Genomic DNA, 22,004 nt, shown 5'->3' on the forward strand with positions numbered 1-22,004 from the left:
CTTGTAACTGAATTTTAACTTTTCTTTTTTCAATGCTGGACATTGATTTTGAGGTCTTAAAATTTTTCTCTCAAACTTTGTGTGTTCATTTCAGTTATATACATATACATATAAAATAAGTATTAAATGAGGTATAAACCTAATAACTTCAGTCGTCCTGATTTGTAAATAAAATGTAAACATTGTATGGATTAAGGTTATTGTATAAAAAGGTAAAAGTTTTCACAAACTATTAAATCATTTCATGTTCTGGGGATGCTTGGTTATATATATATATATATATATATATATGCTTGGTTATACATACACACACACACACACACAAGTTAACCTGTAAGGTTTTAGAAGAGCAGATTATTTTAATTTTTTCATTCTTTTAAGCTCAAGAAAATGATTAAGACTTGAAACATTGATCCTATTCTATCTTAAACATTTCCCATAGTCATTGCCTTCAATATAAGTGTAATTGGAAATGCCAAAGGGAGCTACTGTGGGGGGAAAAAAAAAGATGCATTGTGAATTACAGGAAGTCCTGCTAGAGTATATATTCCTTTTTCTTTAAAACACTTGTGTTAAACTAATTTTAAGAATTTTAATAAAAAACCTCTTTTGAATATAAAACTTAAGAGCTATAGATTTGTGCATTAAAAATTTATACTGATTTTTCAATGACCTGGCAGTTGATATGAAAACATGAATTTAAAAATAAATAGCATATTGGATGAACTGTACTATTCTCATGAAGAAGCCAAAAAATTATGGATTAAACTGAATTTGCAAATAATTAGAGTTTTGAATCTTAAATTGTTTTCATTATTAAAATGAAATGATAGGTCCTTGACCTTTGGGCACGCTTGGAATAAATATGGAACACAGTTATTGTTTTTAAAACTATTTTGCTTTTATAAGCTAAGACAGATGTAGAAAAAGATGCAGTTTTTATTTTGCATTGGCAGCTTCCAAATATTTAGTATCTATTTCCAAGAGTTGCAATTAGTAAAGCAACCATGGTACTGAAATCTGCACATCCCACAAGCTAATTATATTTGCAAGGTCAGAGTGAATACATATTTTCAGAAAAATAAAGGGTTATATAAATATGTGTCTTCTACTTGGCTGTTATATCACAGTTTGTTGATCTGGAGTATAATGTGTACAATTCACAAATTTGTCTGATAACAGAAAGTGGTGTGTGATTGTGTTTATTTTACTAACCAGTATATTCACAGCAATCACTTCCAAATATCTCTCCAGTAAAGATGTGTTAATTACAAAACAGACAAGGTCTTCTATTATATTAAAGCTACTAACAAGAAGACAGCAGGAATCACACATGTAAATAGCATCATCAACCCCTATTTTAGTCCTCTGTTTTGATCTGTGAGTTGCGCATAGACCAAAGGTGCTATTAAAGACTGAGTGTATGAAATAGGCAGCATTATATGAACAAAATTTATTCAACAAGAAAACAGACCTTTAACATGAATTTAACAAGCCTGAGAAATTATAAACTATCATATGCTGCAGATTCATGCAGTGATAATAAACAAAAAAGGAAAGTAAGAGGTTTCCCTAAGCTAGCCAAACTGCTAATGGTTTTGTTATAAGCTGTCTACTGTTGCAGTGACCTCTGAAAAGTCTCAAGGCACTTGTACCAGAAAAAATTAAATGGTCAGGCTGGTGAATAGAGATTCAATGGGTGTGTAGGACTTCAGCATGAAAAGGAATTTTAGAAATCTGTCATCATATTCCTGAAAATATTCGTACTTTGACGTGGAGGTTTTTGTTATTACATGTAGGAGGTAATTTTTGTGTGAAATATTTAGGGTTAAATTATTTGAATTTTTAGGATAAACTGAACTGGTTTAATATATATATACATCTACACACTTCAAAACTAACTATTTGGAAAATTCAGATACCTCCAAAAAATGGATTATTTCTCCTTGTCTCCCTCTATCTTAATTAATCCTTGGGGGTTTTTTGTTCATTATGTTGTATCTAAGATTTCTCTTAATCATGCATGGAGTGACCATTTTTGTTATCATTCTATTGCGTCATGCTGTAAATACACAAACATGGAGAAACGCCTTCAGCTTATACATACCTCCAGGAGCTCACTAGGGTTTTTCTTGAATCTTACTGTGGTATAATTAACACCTTCTTCACCCAGTGCTCATTAGTACGCTGGACATTAATGAGTCTATTTTCATAAGTTGTTCTAAAGGAGAAACCCACTTATTCTCACAGTGCAAAATGCAGTTATAAGATTGCACAGAAATTAAAATGTAGGCTATCTTGCCATATTTATATTTTTATTGCGTACTGGATCTAATTTTGGTTTGCAGGTTGTTGAACATGCTAGTTTCCTTAAGACAGTTGCTATAGTGATGGCAGCAAATTCCTTTAATCTTGGTGTAAAGTATTCATTTCCTATTGGCTATCATATTGCTACTTAGGAATTGTCAATCTAAGCATGTCATTAACAATAGGCCATTGTTAATTAGTTGAACAGTATAAAGTCCTTGAATTTTTCTCTTAATTTCTTATATGAATTAAAAATTTTTGATTTTAGATTTGTTTTTAACAAATCAGAGTATCTGCTTAGCTAGTATTTTCATTTCCTTTTTATGAAGTTTCATGTCTACTTATAATATTCCAGAGATTTCTTTCTGTATAAAATAGCTATCTGCTGTTTTAGTTTGAAAGTATGCAGCATAAAAACATATGGCCATTTAAAGCCATGATATGTGATGGAATTTTCATTGTTTTATGGAAGTGAGGTTTTCCTGCAAATGATTTTACTGAAATCTTAAAATGGAATCAAACAAGTCTAAAAACAATTGGGCCAAACAGACCCTTTGCTTTTAAGTATTTACTGTTAATATTTAGGGTGTCAGTTCTTAATTCTGTATTTGTTTAAGCTATATACCTCTAGTCAAAACACTTTTCCTTTCCTTTGCCCACATTTTAACTTGATCTTATTTTATGTGCTCTTTAGTAGAAAATGTAAGAAAATTTTCTTTTCTATAAAATTTTCTTCTATATGAGTTTTAAATAGTTATTTGAAGTTATTTATGGTAACATCTGATCAAAGTATGTCTGCTTTTATTATTGCTTTGTGAAAAAATATGATTAGAAAAAAAGTAAGTATTAAACAAGGTGTAAACCTAACTTCAGCCATATTGATTTGTAAATAAAATGTAAATGTTTTGTGGATTGAAGTTATTGTACAAAAGGGAAAAAGAGTTTTCACAAACTATTAAATTATTCATGTTCTGAGGATGTTTGGTTTTATTTTGAGACAGGAATCTGTGGGGAAACCAAACTGTGAGAATTAAAAGCAAAATTTGAGGGTTTTTTTTTTTAATTTTTGGCCAACCAGAATGGACAGAGACCTTGGATTGATTCACTTACCTTGATGTTTTGCTCTAAGTTCACTCTTGATAGCAGCCTTTAGAAATAGTGATTTTTCCCCATTTCTTCTTTAAACCCTGTTCTTTAACATATAGCATGTGATAATACTTAGTATGAACATTTTTAGACCTGTTTAGACTTTAGTTGACTTAATATGAAAATAAATTTTGGTTTTTCACCTACCATACTCAAACAACAGTTATACAAACGAGAACAATCTAGTTAATAGCTTTACTAGATGTACAGAGCAAATTCACTCTCCATACAGCAGTTCACATACACTTTGTCTCATGACATTGACCACAGTTTACCATAGTGCAACAGCTCCCCTCCCACCTCCTCCCCACAGTTACCTCCTCCCAGTGTCCATCCTTCCATGGGATCCTGCCCCCTGCGTGTCTCCCTGTGCATAAGCAGCCCTTCTTTTCTCCCTTGATTGTTCTCTCCAAGGAGTGTATCTACCTCAGGTAAATGCTCAATTCATATGCCTGTCCCCTGTTTGGCTGGAAACCACAGGTGTGGGTTCAATTCCAGACCTGAAGGGCAGCTAGGGGCCATCGTCTCAGTGGTTCCACTCGGCTCTATCGAACTAGTTAATAGCTTTTAAAACTTCATCAAATCTCAGTTTTTTGCACTTTTAAAGGCAAATCTACAAGTCGTATATTATCCTTCTTACGATTGTTCTATGATTAATGTATTGAGTTTATTCTCTTAGTGGTTAAGTTAAATTCCCTGAAAGAGGCATCTGTCTTAAAATCACAATTTTAAACAACTTTTTTTAAAAAAAGTTTAAAAGCTTTATTGAATTCTTTAAAATCCATGCTAATGATGGTTTTAGGATAGTATGTGATTCTTGTTAAATCATTTAATATATTAGAGCTAACATGATAATGTATCATGTAAGAATTAGAAGTCTTTCTGTGCAGAATTATTAAATACACTTAGCAGAAAGAAGGTAACTGTTGTTTCTTTACTCAGAACATAGGACCCTATGATTCTATACCAGGTTCCTGGCTTAAAGCACAGATGACCTTGGTTTTCTTATATTGTGCCTCCTTTGCTTGACAATGGCTTGGACGTTTAAGGCCATCAGGCAAGGTATAAAGTCTTTCATAGTCACAAGAAGTAAAAGGTATCTGACTAGAAGAGAATACGTGGGGCAAGTGCCTTGCTGGCTGTAATTTTGTTGTCATTTCAAGTACTGTGGTGGTATAATTGATGTGACAGGGCTGGGCTTTAGATGTGGTCCCTTAGCTTGTGCTCACTTTCAGTTTTAGTTTCTCTTTGTCATTCATTTTGATTAGGTAAAATTTAGGTGACAAACATGCACACCAATGTATTATGTTCTGTATAAGTTAAGTAATCACATATGTCAATAATAAAGATGCAAAGTTAATTTTTTCTTTACTGCTTCATGAAAATTGTAATTATTGGTGTCACCTTACATTACAAGGTAGAGGGTGGTGTACTGATGGCACAGTCAGCAGGAGGTTCTTTTTTATTAATATTATAATTAAATGATTTTCTGGAAATATGCCAGAAACAGATGCAAGTTGATCATGCCTTGTCCACTGTTACTGGGCATCATCACTTTCTTTTTAAAAAAGAATTGACCTGACACCTTGGTTTTACAGGTTGTTATCGATGCCTTCAGATTGATCAATGCTAATATGATGGTCTTAGGACATGAACCAAGACAAACAACTTCAAATCTGGGTCACTTAAACAAGCCATCTATCCAGGTAATGCCTGCTGAAACTGTTTTACATTTAAAAGCCTGCTGTCTGTGGTCATTTCAAGACCTAATTCTTAGCATTTTAATTTGCATGCTATTAATTTTTGCTGTGCTTTAAAAGAAGATTATGAAAATATTGTTGCAGTAACTAAATTGGCTTATCTGTGAGTCAATTTTAAGTGAGATCTTTAATTAAAATTTGCTACCATATTTTGAGGATACCCTTTTTGGGAGCATAGTAGAGTCTGTATCTTTGGGAGTACCTTCTGGCTTTTCATGGTTAGCATTATAGAAAAGAACACATAGGAGTTTCAGGTGGAATGCATTAGCTATCATTGATTAGTAGACATTTTTTATATAGCTGCAGGTAATAGGGAAATTGATGTAACATTTAAGAGGTCCCCAGAAACAGTTCTTAAATAATATGTGAAATTTTCTACCTTTTTTTTCTTGTTGTTTAATCACCACCTTTAAAATAAATCATATAAAGCACATCTGTGCATGACTTTTAATTAGAGTTTATATCTTGTTTTTTTCTAGTGATGCTAACCACCATTATTGGAATTACTGGTATTTATACACTTAATATTCTCCTGAGTGATTAATATTTTCTTTGTATCATTCACATGCCTCATTGTTTTTACACAAATCTTTAATGTTGGCAAAAATTATTTTAAATGTGTTTTTAAATGCACCCATGCCTTTGTCTATATAGATAATTGCTTCTCTGAAGATTAATTAAGGGACAGAAATAGCATGTTGGTTAAATAGAGCACATAAGACAAAGACATTATAGTAACTCTTGTTGCTCCCCCTCTGAAACCTTGTTCTGTGGTACCATTGTCTTCGGGGAGCTGTGGTTTTGATAGCTGACTATGGCAAAGCCTGAGTTACATTCTGACAACTTTTTTATTTTTAGACACGTTTGCAACAGTCATTCATCTGAAATCTCTATCAGAGTAAAATGTTTTGTTTCAAAGGATTGAGGTGTGTTGCTTTGGAAAAAATTTTTTTACAAGTCAGGGAAAACTATAAAGTATAATGAGTATGAAATAAGCATCCAGTGTTTTTGATTGGGTGAAGACAAGCCCATGCTTGCATGTTTCAAGAGAATATATTATCAGACCTTTTTAGTCTGTGATAATGACCTTTATAAACTCCTGTAGCATCATATGGCTTCATTATTTTTCACAAAAGGTTAAGTAGCATCTTACCATCTAAGAGCATTGTGATTACTGCATGGTATATTTCTGCCAGAAGTTTTTACTAATTGCAAGTCAACAGCCACCTGTTGTGGATTTTGTCTTTTAAATTAAAATACTGCTTTCTAACCTTAAAAATTGAGTACAATTGCTATGAAAATCTGTTTCTTTCAATGTTAGTCAAGTTCATCTCTTTTTGATCCTACCTTATATTCTGTGAAATTTAAGATTGACTTATAAAGCAGCTTCTAGCCTAAGTTAAAAGGACCTGTCTATGTAACAGCTATAGCATCATTGTTTTTCTTTCATTTTAGTTTGTTTTGCCTTCCAATTAAAATCTGTAAATATATTTATTTCACAGTTTATATAGCTCCCATCAGAATGACATCTATCTGGGTGCTTTACAGTTTTAAGACAATTTCAGTACTAAACCACTCAAATGGGATCAAGCCAAAAAGTGACAGAACACCTTAAAATATTTTATTTGTCTAAGACAATCTAGAAAGAAATCAACCCAGAGGAACCTGAAGTGAATGGTAATAGTCATAATAAAATTTTAATGTATGTTAGCAAAATCTTTAATCCAGGCATAGAAGGCTTTAGGAAATGCTATGCCGTTTATTTTGAAGAGTAAGTTAGCTGGTGTTAAGAGCGGCCTTGCTCCTCACTCAGCTTTCAAACACAGGCATGCCTCAGGGGTACTGTGGGTTTGGTTCCAGACAACCACACAAAGTGATTATCACAATAAAGTGAATCACACACAGTTTTAGTTTCCCAGTATGTATAAATGTTACACTCACACTGTACTATAGTCTATTAAGTGTAATAGCATTATGAAAAAGTTTGAAATACTGTGAGAAATACCAAAATGTGACAGAGAGACATGAAGCGAGCACATGCTCTTAGAAGAATGGTGCCAAAAGACTTGCTTCACACAGAGTTGCCACAGACCTTCAATTTGTTTAAAACACACACATAGTATCTGTGAAGAGCAAGAAAGTAATCAAGTGAAGCACAATAAAATGAGGTATGCCTGTAGTAGGAATAGAAGCATGATAGCAGCCATCAGCTCACATGCTGGTGCTCACTAATGCTTTTCTAACACCAATTACTATTATATTTAAAGTAATGGGAGGCAACTATGATTACATTGTAGACTACTCTTTAATAATAAATATGCTAAGTGAGAAAAGATTGTAACATAGGATACAGTATAAAACTTCTTTTCATAAATATGTATTTTATTTATAACTGCCTTTGTACAGCTGATCCTCATATTTATGGATTCCATATTTGTGAATTTGTCTATTTGTTAAAATTCATTTGTAACCCCCAAATCAACGTTCCTAGTGCTTTCATGAACATGCTGTAAGGGCAAATACAAATTAGAACTAAGAGAGGCTTAATTATCTCTATTGGAGAGAAAAAAAAGGGAGTGGGGGAGTGACTTTCTACCTTTTCTTTCTTGTTTACTTTAGAAAACTTGTAATTTGTTTTCTGCGTCTTTGAAATGTATTTAGATTGATTTAAAGTGATTAAGCCTCTTATCTTTTTTCAATAACACAAACGACAGCTATACACATGAACTTCTCCAGATGGCTATACACATAGGAATCAGATTGACTACATGTGTGGAAAGAGGTGATGGAGAAGCTCAATATCTTCAGCCAAAACAAGGCCAGGCGCTGACTATGGAACAGACCATCAGTTGCTCATATACAAGTTCAGGTTAAAGCTGAAGACAATTAAAACAAGTCCATGAGAGCCAGAATATGACCTTGTAATGACCTTGATTCTATCCCTCCTGTATTTAGAGACCATCTAAAGAATAGAATTGATGCACTGAACACCAGTGACTGAAACCCAGAGGAATTGTGGGATGACATCAAGAACATCATCCATGAAGAAACCAAAAGATCATTAAAAAGACAGGAACGGAAGAAAAAAACAAAATGGATGTCAGAAGAGAGCTCTGAAATTTGCCCTTGAATGGAATAGCTAAAGCAAATGGAAGAAATGACAAGATAGAAGAGCTGAACAGAAAATTTCAAAGAGCAGCTCGAGAAGACAAAGCCAGTTACTATAATGAAATGTGCGAAGACCTGGAGTTAGAAAACCAAAAGGGAAGAACATGCTTGGCATTTCTCAAGCTGAAGGAACTGAAGAAAAAATTCAACCCTCGAGTTGCAATATTGAAAGATTCTGTGAGCAAAATGTTGAATGATGCAGGAAACACCAAAAGAAGATGGAAGGAATACTTAGAGTCATTATACCAAAAAGAATTGGTCGATGTTCATCCATTTCAGGAGGTGGCATGTGATCAAGAACCAGTGGTACTGAAGGAAGAAGTCAAAGCTGCACAGAAGGAATTGATAAAGAACAAAGCTCCAGGAATTGATGGAATACCCACTGATATGTTTCAACAAACAGATGCCGCACTGGACGCACTCACTTGTTTATGCCAAGAAATTAGGAAGACAGTGACCCGGCCAACTGACTAGAAATGATCCACATTTGTAGCATTCCAAAGAAAGGTGATCCCATAGGATGTGGAAATTATCAAACAATATCAAATGCAAATAAAATCTTACTGAAGATAACTCAAAAACAGTTGTAGCAGTATATTGCAGAGAACTTCCAAAACTACAAGCTGGATTCAGAAGAGGACATGGAATGAGGGATATCATTGCTGATGTCAGGTGGATTTTGGCTGAAAGCAAAGAATACCAGAAAGATGTTTATTTGTGCTTTGTTGACAATGCAAAAGTATTAGAGCTGCATGGATAATAAAAAGTTATGGATAACATAGAGAAGAATGAGAATTCCAGAACACTTAAGTGTGCTCATGAAGAACCTGTACATAGACTTGTCATTTGAACAGGAGGATACTGCTTGGTTTAAATGAGGAAGGGAGTGTGTCAGAGTTGTACCCTTTCACCATACTTACTCAATCTGCATAATGAACAAATAATCCAAGAAGCTGGACTATATGAAGATGAGCATGGCATCAAGATTGGAGGAAGATTCATTAACAACCTACAATACTCAGGTGACACAACTTTGCTTGCTGAAAGTAAGGATGACTTGAAGCACTTACTGATGAAAATTAAAGACTTCAGTCTACAGTATGGATTACATCTCAACATAAAAAAAAAAAATCCTCACAACTAGATCAATAAGCAGCATAATGACAAATGGAGAAAAGATTGAAGTTGTTAAAGATTTCATATTATCTGGTTCTACAGTCAACACCAGTGGAAGCAGCAGTCAGGACATCAGACGACGTGTTGCACTGGGCCAGTCTGTTGCAAAAGACCTCTTTCAAGTGCCGAAGAGCAAAGATGTCTCCTTGAAGACTAGGGTGCGCCTAACCCAAACCATGGTATTTTCAGTCTCGTCATGTGTGTAAGAGCTGGACAGTGAACAAGGAAGACCAAATAAGAGTTGATGCTTTTGAGTTGTGGTGTTGGTGAAGAATACTGAAACTACCATGGACTGCTAAAAGAACTAACAAATCTGGCCTGGGAGAATTGCAGCCAGAATGCTCCTTGGAAGTGAGAATGGCCAGACTCTGTCTCACTTATTTTGGTCATGTTTTCATAAGGGAACTTTCTCTGGAGAAAGATACCATGCTTGGTAAAGTGGAGGGTCAGTGAAGAAGGGGAAGACCCCCAAGAAGATGGATTGACATAGTGGCTGAAACGATGTGCTCAGGTATAGCAAGGATTGTGAGGCTGGCACAGGACCAGGCAGTGTTTCATTCTGTTGTACACAGGGTCGCTATGAGTCAGAGCTGACTCACAGCACCTAACCACAACAACAAGCCTCTTACCAGTTTTACATCCCAGGAATGTTTCCTCAAGGATCTGGAAGCTATCTTTTTGAAATGTAATCTATCAAAGAAGAAAGAGAGCACTGCCTACCTCTGTTTCCTGAGCCTAACTCCAACAGGCATTTGGCTCCAAGTTGCAAACCTACCATCAGTCATAAAGATATGAGAAATTAGTTTTTTCCCCTTAGGACAAAGGCGATTAGTAAAAAGTGGCTATCCCAATTACCAGGTGAATTTAGGATGAACTGTATAACAGTGGAGAGCTCTGGTGGCATACTGCCTAAGGCACTTGACTGCTAACCAGAAGGTTGGTGGTTCAAACCCACTAGCCATTCCTTGGAAGGAAGATTGGGCAATCTACTTCTGTAGAAATACCACTTCAGAAAACCAAGGAGGGGTCGCTATGAGTCAGAGACAACTCGATGGCACATAACAACAACAACATATAACAGTGATTAAAGCATTCAGCTACTAACCAAAAGGTCAGTGATTTGAAACCACAATCTGCTCTGTGGGAGAAAGATGAGGGAGTCTGCTTCCGCAAAGATGTATAGCCTTGGAAACCCTGTTGGACAGTATCTGGTAATTCAGTGTTCATGGTAACTTTATAGATCATGTTGTTGTTGTTGTTGTTATGTGTCAAGTCGGACCCGACTCATAGCAATCCCTCCTTGGGTTTCCAAGGCAGTATCACTATGGAAGTAGATTGCCCCATCTTCCTTCTGAGGAGTGGCTGATGGGAATTTCAGGAATCACCTTTATACCAAGAAGTTATTATCGATCCTCTCTGTGTGATAGGGTTATGGAAATTTTTTTGTATTTCCTTGTGTACATTTCTTAAACTTTGTGTAGTAAAACATATATTGCTTTCAGAAAATACATTTTTGAAAGCATTAATGGCAATTAATGTTGTAGATATTTACCATAAGACAAAGCTAATAGAAAAAAAATTGTATTTTCATATAACAAAAAATAATAATTCTGGTAAGAGGAGAAGTATAATGCCTATATTGTAAGCTTTTATATTAGTATGAGACTATATTATTCTGGGACTTGGAACATCTGATTTGACCAATATTGAAAGTTAACAAGCATTTACTTTAGTAACTGATTTAAAAAAAAAAAAAAAGCTGTTCAATGTCATCTTAGATTTGTAAGATAGCAGTGCCATAGAGAATACGAAGATTAGAAATTTAGTAAATATTAATGAATAGATGTGTTGTGCTAGGGCTATTATCCTGTAAGTGTAATGATGAGTACAATTACAATATAGAGTTAAACTATTTGAAAAACATTGTGTTCAGTAGATATTGAGTAAACACTTATTAAACAGTTGCACTGGAAGGAACTGTTGTGGTCATTTTGTAGGTGAGGAAATTGAGGTCCAAAAAGTATTATGAGTTATCCAGGTCATTCATTGGTTTAAGGTAGGAACGGTACTCAGCCAGGTGTCTTCATTCTTCTATACTATAGTTGGAAGTTTAATTAATTAATTTTTGCATAGGTGGTAAATGTTTACAGTTCAAAGTTTTAAAAGTATGAAAAGGTGTTTAGCAAAAACTCTCCCTTGCACCTTCTGCAGCCAGTTCTTCATTCTAGAAGTGACCATTATTTCCATGTTTTGTTTCCTTTAGAGTTATCATATTTACATGCACAAAGCTTCGTTTTAAAATGTGATGTAATGGATATTTAGCACTATATTTTTGGTTTATCAATGTAGAATATCAAAACCTGTGAGAGCCAGAACTCAGCACAAGTTTGACACCTTTTTCATAATGCAGTCTCAACCACTTCTCTGTTGCTGCTTTTAGTGGAAAATCTTTGAGTTTTCCTTCTCTTGACAGTTTTCTACCTTACACAGGTTCCAGCTCTCACAGGTTTTACTGTAATTAAAGGTAAACAAATTTATCTTTAGTTCTAAATATACCTTACTTTTTTAGAGAATGAAACTTTTTTAACCTATCAAGAATTTTATGAATAAGTTATATATAATTCATAAATTATATGTTTCATAAAATGCCTACTTTTCCACAAGAGGAACTATATGAAAGTATAAGATAACTTCTAACCTCTTCTTAGTAATTTGGGCATTGTCAGTGCCATGATTGGGATAGGTTTTAGTTTCTTTTATTATCTTGACATAGTCATTATGTAGAATGGGTTTCACCACAAGCAATTTAAATAGGGGATCTCATTTTGTGAAATGTGGTCAGCAGTCCCTTTACATAAATAAACTAAGGATTCTAAAAAATTCCATTCAACCTGGCATCACAGCCACCTCTCATAAACTGCCTGTGCTTCCATTCTGTAGTTTCTACCACCTCTGCTCATACATCACTGCAGTTCTAGGTTTAGTACTTTTCCTTCTCACTGTTATTTATGCTCTACTGGTTTTTATCCAATTTCAAAAACTCATTAGGATTAGATACTTATTCTCCCAGAGACACTGCTAATACTTAAATTTAGTAATTCATATGAATGAATGAATATATAATATAAATCAAAACAGTGATTGACTTTGTAATCTTTTCACCATAATGAATATTTGTATACTTGGTTTGAATTTATCACATCAACAAAATCATACAGATTGACTAAAGAAGTATAAAAAATAATTTGGAAGTGAATCAGAGGGATCTGACTCCCCCCTTGTCTAGTCCATCCTCCAAGCCATTTTTTGTCTAGATAGGCTTTTAGACTGCTGTGGGGTGCCAGCCCAAGCAGAACTTCCTTCTTTGAAAGGTTGGCAGGCTTTAAGCAAAGAAAACAAGGCTCAGGATGTCTACAAGAAGCAAATAAGTTAAGTGCTGTTAGCAAATCCAAACGTATTGTCCTAGAAGCAGCACTATAAAAGGTAGCTAGCTTCCTAATCAGCCACTGGAAGCTCATTTAGCCCATAATATATAATACTATACAAAAGAACCATTCTTTATAACAGTGCTTCTGTGAAAAACTGTGTTGCAGATTTCAAACAGCTGATTAATAAATGAACTTTAGGAACATCCTATTTTAATGACGAATTGCCTGAATTTTCCCCAAGCCTGTCATGCTTGTTAATTATAAAATAGAGAAGTCTGAGGTTTTAAGAACTGCTGACTTTGTCAATTAGATTGGTTAATTTGAAAAAGTTTATTATTCATTTAGCTAAACAGGCTGTTCTTTTTGAGTTCATGTGGAAGGATGACTTACTGTATAACCAGCTTAGTTATGATTTAGGGTGAATGTGAATAAATGAATATTAGAATAATATTGATAAATGAAAAAGTGAAATTAGAACTCATTGAGGATACCATTTGATTAAAATTTATATTTGTTTTGTTATTACTGTGCCCACTAATCTTTCATCCTCCCTGTGTTACTTTTGTCCTTGGGTGGTACATGTGGCTGATGTGCTTGCCTGCCAGCTGAAAGACTGGAGGTTCATGTGTGCCCAGAAGCACCACAGAAGAAGGCCTCATGATCCTACTAAAAAATCAGCTGTTATAAAACTCTATGGAGCATAGCTCTGCTCTGATATACATGAGGTTGCCTTGAGTCTGAATCAACTTGACACAAACGGATGTTAGTTTCACTATGTTTGTTTAAATGTGATTGAAAATTAAGAAGGTAGTGCCTTCAGGTAGTAACTTATATGGCAGTATACTTAATCTCCAACATATGAGCCCTTTAACTGGCTTTTATATTTACTGGTCACTGCCGTTTTTAGAATTGTATAATTAGGACATGGGACAGAGATGTTTGGATGAGGGGGCTACTAAGGCCTGAAATCCAAGCCAAGCTCCACTTTCCATCTAGGCTTTGTCTGCTTGGAAGGCTGTGTGCCTTTTTCTAATTCTTTCACTCACTTAGGCATTTCTGTTTAATTTGCACAGCAGTGAATACAAATTAAAGAAGACCCTGATTACTTCCACTTTTTGAGTTGCCTAGTGTAACATTTTTATGTGCTAAAATTTAATTCACTGCTCCTAATGATTATTGAAATAGATAAGTGTTAGTCATTTTGTATATAATGGTTTTAAGCCACCACTTCCTATGGGATTTTATAGCAAACATTAGGAGTATAGGAATGCATTGTTACAGTACATATCTAAAAGATTTAATACTTGGTGGAGTGAATTTTGCTAGCAAAGCTTAAAGATAAAGCTTTGCTTTATTCTCATCTTGATCTTAAAAGTATGTAGGCTTAACCCAAGAATTTTCTAAGATACGTGGTAGCATTGTACAGAAGAAAGACCATAAGCTTTGGAGGCAAAATAACCTGAGTTCAAATCTCAGTTTTTTAATAGATATAAAATAGGGCATATTAAGATTTTTGAGTCTTATTTTCCTGATCTGTCAAATACAAATGGAATCAGCCTGCCTTACTGGGTTGCTGTGAAGATTAAAAAACATAATATGTAAAGCAGATATTAGATGCTCGTTAAATGTTTGCTTCTGCCCCTTTCCCCACCTCAACACTTTTAAGACCTAATTAGAGAGTTTAGAGAGCAAGTTAACCATTTGCACTGCTTAGGGACACCAAAGTCCCCTGTAATTCATACAATCAGACTTGATAAATAATAAATTATGAATAATTAATTTATAATTTAGATTATGATGAGATCATAACCTTATCTCCAACTCTGAGCAAGTCTCCTGAAGCTGTTGATTTTGTGCTGCCATAGTCACTGGGTGGGGTACAGATGGTTAAGTGCTTGGCTACTAACCAAAAGGTTGGTAGTTCACAACTACTCAGAGGTGCGTTGGAAGAAAGTCCTTCAAAAGGTCACAGCCATTAAAATCCCTATGGAGTGCAGTTCTGCTCTGAAACACATGAGGTCACCATGCATCGGAATGGACTCCACAATAGCTGGTTTTGTATCGGGCTTTGAAGAATGTGTGTCCCATCCTTTTAAACCTGACTTATAAACCTGTATCTTAGCTCATTTAGGATAAAATGTCTTTTTTAGAGGGTAATAAAGGTATTATCTCAGGAAATATCATCAGTTTTAAACAGTTCTATTCATTTTAATATTAATTTATCCCTTTTTCCACTCATTTACCAATGTAGGCATTAATTCATGGACTAAACAGACATTATTATTCCATTACTATTAACTATCGGAAGAATGAACTGGAACAGAAGGTAAGTTTAAATTTTTATTTTAGAAAGAGGAAGAAAAAGTTTTTAAAACTATTTAAACTGTTAGATAATATATGATTTGAATTTGGATTGTTAACCTCTTTCATTGATGTGTTGTATGTTTCCATTCCTAATGAATTACAGTGTAAAATAAAGGAATATCTTACTGGATGTATTGAAAGACATATTTCACTTTACTGTAAGTGCTAAAGTAGGAGAGGAGGTAGGAAATAAAGGAAGCATTATTCCAGTTTGGTTTTATGATAAATTATAAAAAGCTTTCTCCTAGTTCTGTGATTTTCTGTTTAATTTATCCTGCCCAATAAAATGGCAGCTAAATTACACCCTCTCCTCACTTACCAACGGTCTTGTTAATCTGATATCTGGCATTAACAACATACATCTGGCAGTAGCAAACACTGAGTTGTGAGGCGTAACATGGGCTGAGATGGTTAAGGCTATGTGTCAATTTGTTTGGGCCATCATGCTCAGTATTTTGCCAGTTATGTAATGGTGTGATTTGGCAGTTATATAATAATGTAGTCATCCCCCATTTTGTGATTTGATATGGTCATCCTCCATTTTTACATAACACCAATTTTTTGCATAACAACCTGGACTTTAGAACCTAAGCATGTCAATAAGTGAGGAGAGGGTGTATTGAAAAAATAACTTTACAAATTTGAGAAGAATAAATTAGATTACAATTGTATAGTACTTTTAAAAAACACACTGTACATCCCTACCTAGAATAAAGAAAATTGAGCCACAAAAGAAATACAGTTTAAGTTTTCACATAATTGGAGCTAGAATCTTATAATCCCTTTTTGTACCAGGCCGTTTTCAAATGTACTTTTTAAATTACCTGCATAACAACAACAAAAACAACCATATTGGTGGGTTTTGTTTGTTTGCTTCTACTATTTTAGAATTGTTTCAAGCACAGTTTTTCTGTCAACTAATGTCAAATATTTAACTCTGCGTATTGCTTTTTGAAGGAGCTCTGGTAGCATAGTCCCTAAGGCACTTGACTGCTAACCAGAAGGCTGGTGGTTCAAACCCACCAGCCACTCCTCAGAAGGAAGATGGGGCAATCTACTTCTGTAGTGATAATGCCTCGGAAACCCAAGGAGGGGTTGCTATGAGTCGGGGCCGACTCGACAGCACATAACAACAACAACAACATTGCTTTTTGAAAGGAGCTCTGGTGGTGCAGTGATGAAAAGCTTTCAGCTGCTAACCAAAAGGCTGGTGGTTCAAACTCACCAGTCCCTCTATGGGAGAAAGATGATGCAGTCTGCTTCCATGAAGATTGCTGGATTTGAGCCATCAACCTTCTTGTTAGCAGTCAAATGCCTTGGAAACCTTATAGGCACTTCTGGTCTGTCCTGTAGGGTTGCTGTGAGTTGGAGACAACTCGATGGCATGGGTTTGGTTTGGGATTTTACTGCTTTTTGAAATTATAATCTAAACTGCCTTTTTTCTTTAGCAATTGCCATCCTCCAAATTAGTTTCTTGTATTTTTCTCTGGAAAAGACTTTTTTAAGAACACTGAGTTTATTTAGGGAGCTCTGGTAGCGCAGTGCTTAAGGCATTTGACTGCTAACCAGAAGGCTAGTGGTTTAAACCCACCAGCCACTCCACGGAAGGAAGACTGGGCAATTTACCCACATAAAGATTTACTGCCTCAGAGACCCAGTGGTGTCGCTGTGAGTCAGAGTTGATGAGATAGCAGTGGGTTTGGTTTGATTTTGGGTTTTGAGTTTATTTATCATTGATAGCCAGTAGGTTTTGGTTCTTGCATGCACTTTCAATTCCAAATGTGATAAGTAATCAGTAGCAAACAGGACTATCCTTACTGGTTTAAACTGTTCATTGCAGAGGTACCTTATAAGGGGATTCTGGTGCATGTGATGAGTGGGAAATGCAGTAGGTTAGATTCTCCATACCTACCTCCATTCAGGTAGACCACCTCCATTTTTAATCTCATATATTGCGTGAAGAATGTACTGTGTAAGATTTTCTCTGAAGAGTTGTTTTTTATTATTACTGTTTTAAGTTCAGTAGATCTGTTTTAAAAGCCATGGTCAGTCACAGTCTCACCTCAGGGACTTAAGTGCTTTAGCATAGTGTCAGGTGAGCAGCTGCAGGGGACAGTTCCCCATTGGCCTGAGGAGAGACACACAGACATGCTAAAACTCTCTTTGAGCTGCTTGTTATATTCCAGAGTTTACTCCTGCTGTAGATTTAGTTGATTAAAGTACATTTTTCAATACTTATTTTAAGTTTTATATAGAATGAGTATAACCAAACCAAACCCTGTGCCATCAAGTTGATTCTGACTCATAGTAACCTCCATCGGGTTGCCAAGGTGTTAAATCTTTACGGAAGTCAGTTGCCCCGTCTTCCTTCTGTGGAGTAGTTGCTGGATTTGAACCACCAACCTTCTGGTTAGCAGTCAAATGCCTTAGGTAGTGTGTCACCAGAGCTCCTTAGAATGGATATAAACTATAAAAAAGATACCAATTAGGTATAACCTGAGAAATTTATCCAAAGATATAAATATTTTTGTCAGTCTGGTACCAACTATTTGGAAATACCTAGCTAATTAGATCAATTTTTCCTTCCCCACCCCCCCAGAGTAGAGGGTGGTGCATTCTACAGAATTAACCACCATCCTTGGTATAAAAACACATATAAATATATGTGTAAATTAACTAATACTATATTTATGTTCCTAATAGTCCATTTCAGCTGCTTTCTCATAACAAAAGCCCTGCCTTTACTCTTACCCAGCCAATCCCTGTACTTTACCCCAACCCTTACCTGAGGGTCCCAGTGGATTCTTGTGCAAGCATGGCAGGAATATCCTGCTGCTCTGAAGGCACCTTCTTTTGAAGCAGTAGGGGAATCTAATTCTCAACACTTAATTATAGGTAGCTTTATAGCATTCATAGTTGCAACTGCACTAAAATTTTCCAAGATTCTAGTTTCTAGAGTATCAGTGCACAAAGATGGGAAACGGCCAAAGTAATTGGAGTCACCTATGCAGGTTTTGCCTTTTTCTTTCTTTCTTTTTTTTTTTTTTTTGCAAACTACATTTACCCCCATGAGCCCTAGGTGGGGGAAGGCAAATTCAGAGCTTCTCTGTGTTAAAAAACCTCAAAGGTGATTTTGACATGCAATTTATTCTCTAGCATAAGATGAACATTTTACCATATATAGCTACAAACCTCTAAACAACTAGGGCAGTTTTTTTAAAAACTTAAACCCATACATTTCCAACTGTGTCTTTAGATCCTCATATTCTGTGACTCACATTTCAGGTATACTAATTCTAATGGCAAGGAGCCCTGGTGACACAGTGTTTCAGTGCTTGGCTGCTAACCAAAAGGTCTACATTGAATCCACCAGCCACCCCATGAGAGAAAGATGTGGCAGTCTGCTTCCATAAAGATACAGTTTGGAAACCCTGTGGGGCAATTTTGTTCTGTCCTTAGGGTCACTATGAGTTGGAATCAACTTGGTGGCAGTGGGTAGTTCTGAGGGTAAAATGACAACATTCTGTAGCCACCGTTTTACTCATTTTGGTTAATGTTATCAATCATTAAAAAAAAAAAAAACTTATTTAATGATAGTCTTCAATTGAAGAATTTTTATAGAGTGAGGCTGTGATGAGGACTTTAAGTAAAATGTCTCAAGAATCTAAATTTGAAAACTTAAGAGATTTCCAAGGGTATGTATTCAGAAGCATTGAACTAAGATGTTTACTTTCCTGATCACTAAAATATGGCCAAGGAAGCCCGTTGTTGTTGTTATTGTTGTTATGTGCCGTCGAGTCGGCCTGACTCATAGCGACCCCTCCTTGGGTTTCCGAGGCAGTATCACTACGGAAGTAGGATTGCCCAACCTTCCTTCCGAGGAGTGGCTGGTGGGTTTGAACCGCTAGCCGTCTGGTTAGCAGGCAAGTGTCTTAGCCACTATGCTACCAGAGCTCCAGGAAGCCCGTGGTAGTACATTATTTAAGCACTGGCTGCTAACTGAAAGTCTGGTGGTTCAAACTAACTCAGTGGCTTTGCAGGAGAAAATATCTAGCAATGTGCTCCTATAAAGATTACAGCCTAGAAAAGTATATAGGGCAGTTTTACTCTGTCACATTGGGTCAAAAATAACTCAATAACAAAAATCAACTCAACAGCACCTAACAACAACAGCAAAATAGGGCCGACCCCAGTTTCCTGCTATGGTTACAAACTAGATGAAACTGTGATTTACTTCCCAGCTTTATAGCTTTTCATCTTCTGACAAAAAAGAGATTTTAATCTTTTGAATTATAGATCAGATTTTGGAATTTGAAAGAACTTAAAGATTATCTAATATAAGCCCTCAGTTCTTAGATGTGTAAACTGAGGCTCCAAAAGATTGTTTAACATAAGGTCACTCAGCAGATAGGACATTCACCTCTTTATCTTGGCATTTGATAGCTAGGCTATATGAAATATTAGAATTCTTTGTGTATAACAGAGGAGTTTGTTCCATTCACTTACTGATTCAACAGGTATTTATTGTCTGCTGTGATTAGATAGTATTCTAGAATTTAGACCTGGTGATCTTAAAGTAGTCAAGGCAAGGTTCCTGCCCTCTTGATTTCTCTTTAGTGGGAAATAGTTGCAATAAATAAGAAAACATAAATTTCAAGTGTTGATAAGATACTATTAAAAATAATAAAGTATAGGTTAAGGGAAGAAAGATCTTTTTAAATATCCTAGGGTGGCTTTTTTAGATAGCATGTTCAGAAAGCATCTACCTTTAAGGACATACTGAAGGTAGCTATACAGAGATAAGAAGAATAGCCTTTTCGGCAGAAGGACAGTAAATGAAAAGGTGTGGGGTTGGATCATCCTTTAAGTTACGTTAGTTTAAATTTAAGGTAATTTTTACTGAACTTACTTGAATTACTAAGTTTGCATATATTAATTCCCAAAGCTTTTTGTGAAGTTATTTTTTAGGACAAGTGAAGGAACTATCCTTGATGCAGGAAATTAATTAATTTTTATATTTTTTAGATGTTGCTAAATTTGCATAAGAAGAGTTGGATGGAAGGTTTAACACTTCAGGACTACAGTGAACATTGTAAACACAATGAATCAGTGGTAAAAGAGATGTTGGAATTAGCCAAGAATTACAATAAGGTAAAATTTACTCCCAGCAGTTGTTTCTTATAATCTTTGGAATATGTATTAGTGGATGTCAAACATTATATAACTATAAGCAGCTAAAAGTAGAGTGGCCTATTTTGTGGCCCAGGGGCTGGCAGACTTTTTCTGTAAATGGCCAGATAGTAAATATTTTAGATTTTGTGGTAACTATGGTACTCTGCCGCTGTGGTGATAAAGCAGCCATGGACAATATTTAAATGAGTACGTGTGGCTGCATTCCAAAAAAACTTAATTTACTAAAACAGGCAGCTGGCCAGATTTGGCCCGTGGGCTGGATAGTTTGCCATTCTCTGTTGTAGACCCCGTAAAATAGATGTACATTTAAAATCTCTTCATTATTCAAGGAGGCTTTTTCTTAGACAGGAAGGACAATGTGGAGATGTATACAACCACAACAGCCTTAATACTTACTTGTTGCATGTGATTTATTTTATGAACTTTTCTATTTCTCATTTAATAAATATTTCTTGATAACCTACTATGTGCCAGGACCTGGGCCTGTGATTTAGAAGCAAGACACATAAAGTCCTTGTCCTCAAGGAACTTATGTTCTTTTTTTCTTTAATTTTTATTGTGAAAGTTCAGAGAGCAAATTCATTTTCCATACAGCAGCTTACATATACTTTGTCTCATGACATTGACTGCAGTTTTCCACAATGTAACACCTTCCCTCCCACTTCCTCCCCATAGTTACCTCTTCCCTGTGTCCTTCCCTCCCATGCTCTTCTGCCCCCTAGGCTGTCTCCCTGTGCACACACAGCCCTTCTACTCTCCCATGATTGATCTCTCCAAGGAGTGTATCTACCTAGTGTAAATGTTCAGTTCATATGCCTGTCTTTTGTTTGGCTAGAAGCCACAGGGGTGGGTTCAATTCCAGACCTGAAGGGCAGTTTGGGGCCATAGTCTCAGATGTTCCACCAGGCTCTATCACACCAGCAAACCTGGTCCCCTTTATTTTTTTTCAAATGACTTTGAGTTTTGTTCCACATTGTAAGGAACTTACCTTCTGATGAGGATAACAAGAAGTAAACAAACACAACATAATATATCATGTTAGTGCTATAAAGAAAGTAAACAGGATGAAACAAAGGATGACTCAGAGAGACCACTTTATGTAGAAGTTATTTTATAAAGGCATATATTATAAAAATGTTTATTCTATGCTAAAATATATGTGGCTATGATAATACTTTTGTTCATAGATAATATATTTTTTATACTTCCTACTTCATGTCCTTTTATTTTCATACTTCAGATATGACTAAAATGTATCTTCCATGTTTACCAGCTTTTTAAACTAAAACTCATAAAAAATAGATTTTATATTTTGCCCCTGTACATACAAATGTATGGTGTGTGTCTGTAATTGAAACAAAAGTTTATGAAACAATATTTACTACACGTGATGTAGTCTATTTTCTTTGACTCCATTTTATTCTGTTTCAGATATATATATATATATATATATATATATATA

The 22,004-nt window shown here is 35.4% G+C and overlaps 1 protein-coding gene across 1 annotated transcript in view; it reads left to right on the plus strand.

Moving 5' to 3' along the window:
* The window catches only part of PSMD14 (proteasome 26S subunit, non-ATPase 14), a 58,802-nt gene that overhangs the window by 19,172 nt on the left and 17,626 nt on the right, over window positions 1-22,004 (plus strand). The window contains exons 7-9 of the mRNA XM_042781072.1: window positions 5,052-5,159; window positions 15,237-15,311; window positions 20,375-20,500. Coding sequence (XP_042637006.1) covers window positions 5,052-5,159; window positions 15,237-15,311; window positions 20,375-20,500 — 309 coding nt within the window. The remainder of the gene's footprint in view (window positions 1-5,051; window positions 5,160-15,236; window positions 15,312-20,374; window positions 20,501-22,004) is intronic.

Source organism: Orycteropus afer, unplaced genomic scaffold (assembly GCF_000298275.1).
Source record: "Orycteropus afer afer isolate SDZICR_OR568_19922 unplaced genomic scaffold, OryAfe1.0 scaffold00084, whole genome shotgun sequence".
Lineage (NCBI taxonomy): Eukaryota > Metazoa > Chordata > Mammalia > Tubulidentata > Orycteropodidae > Orycteropus > Orycteropus afer.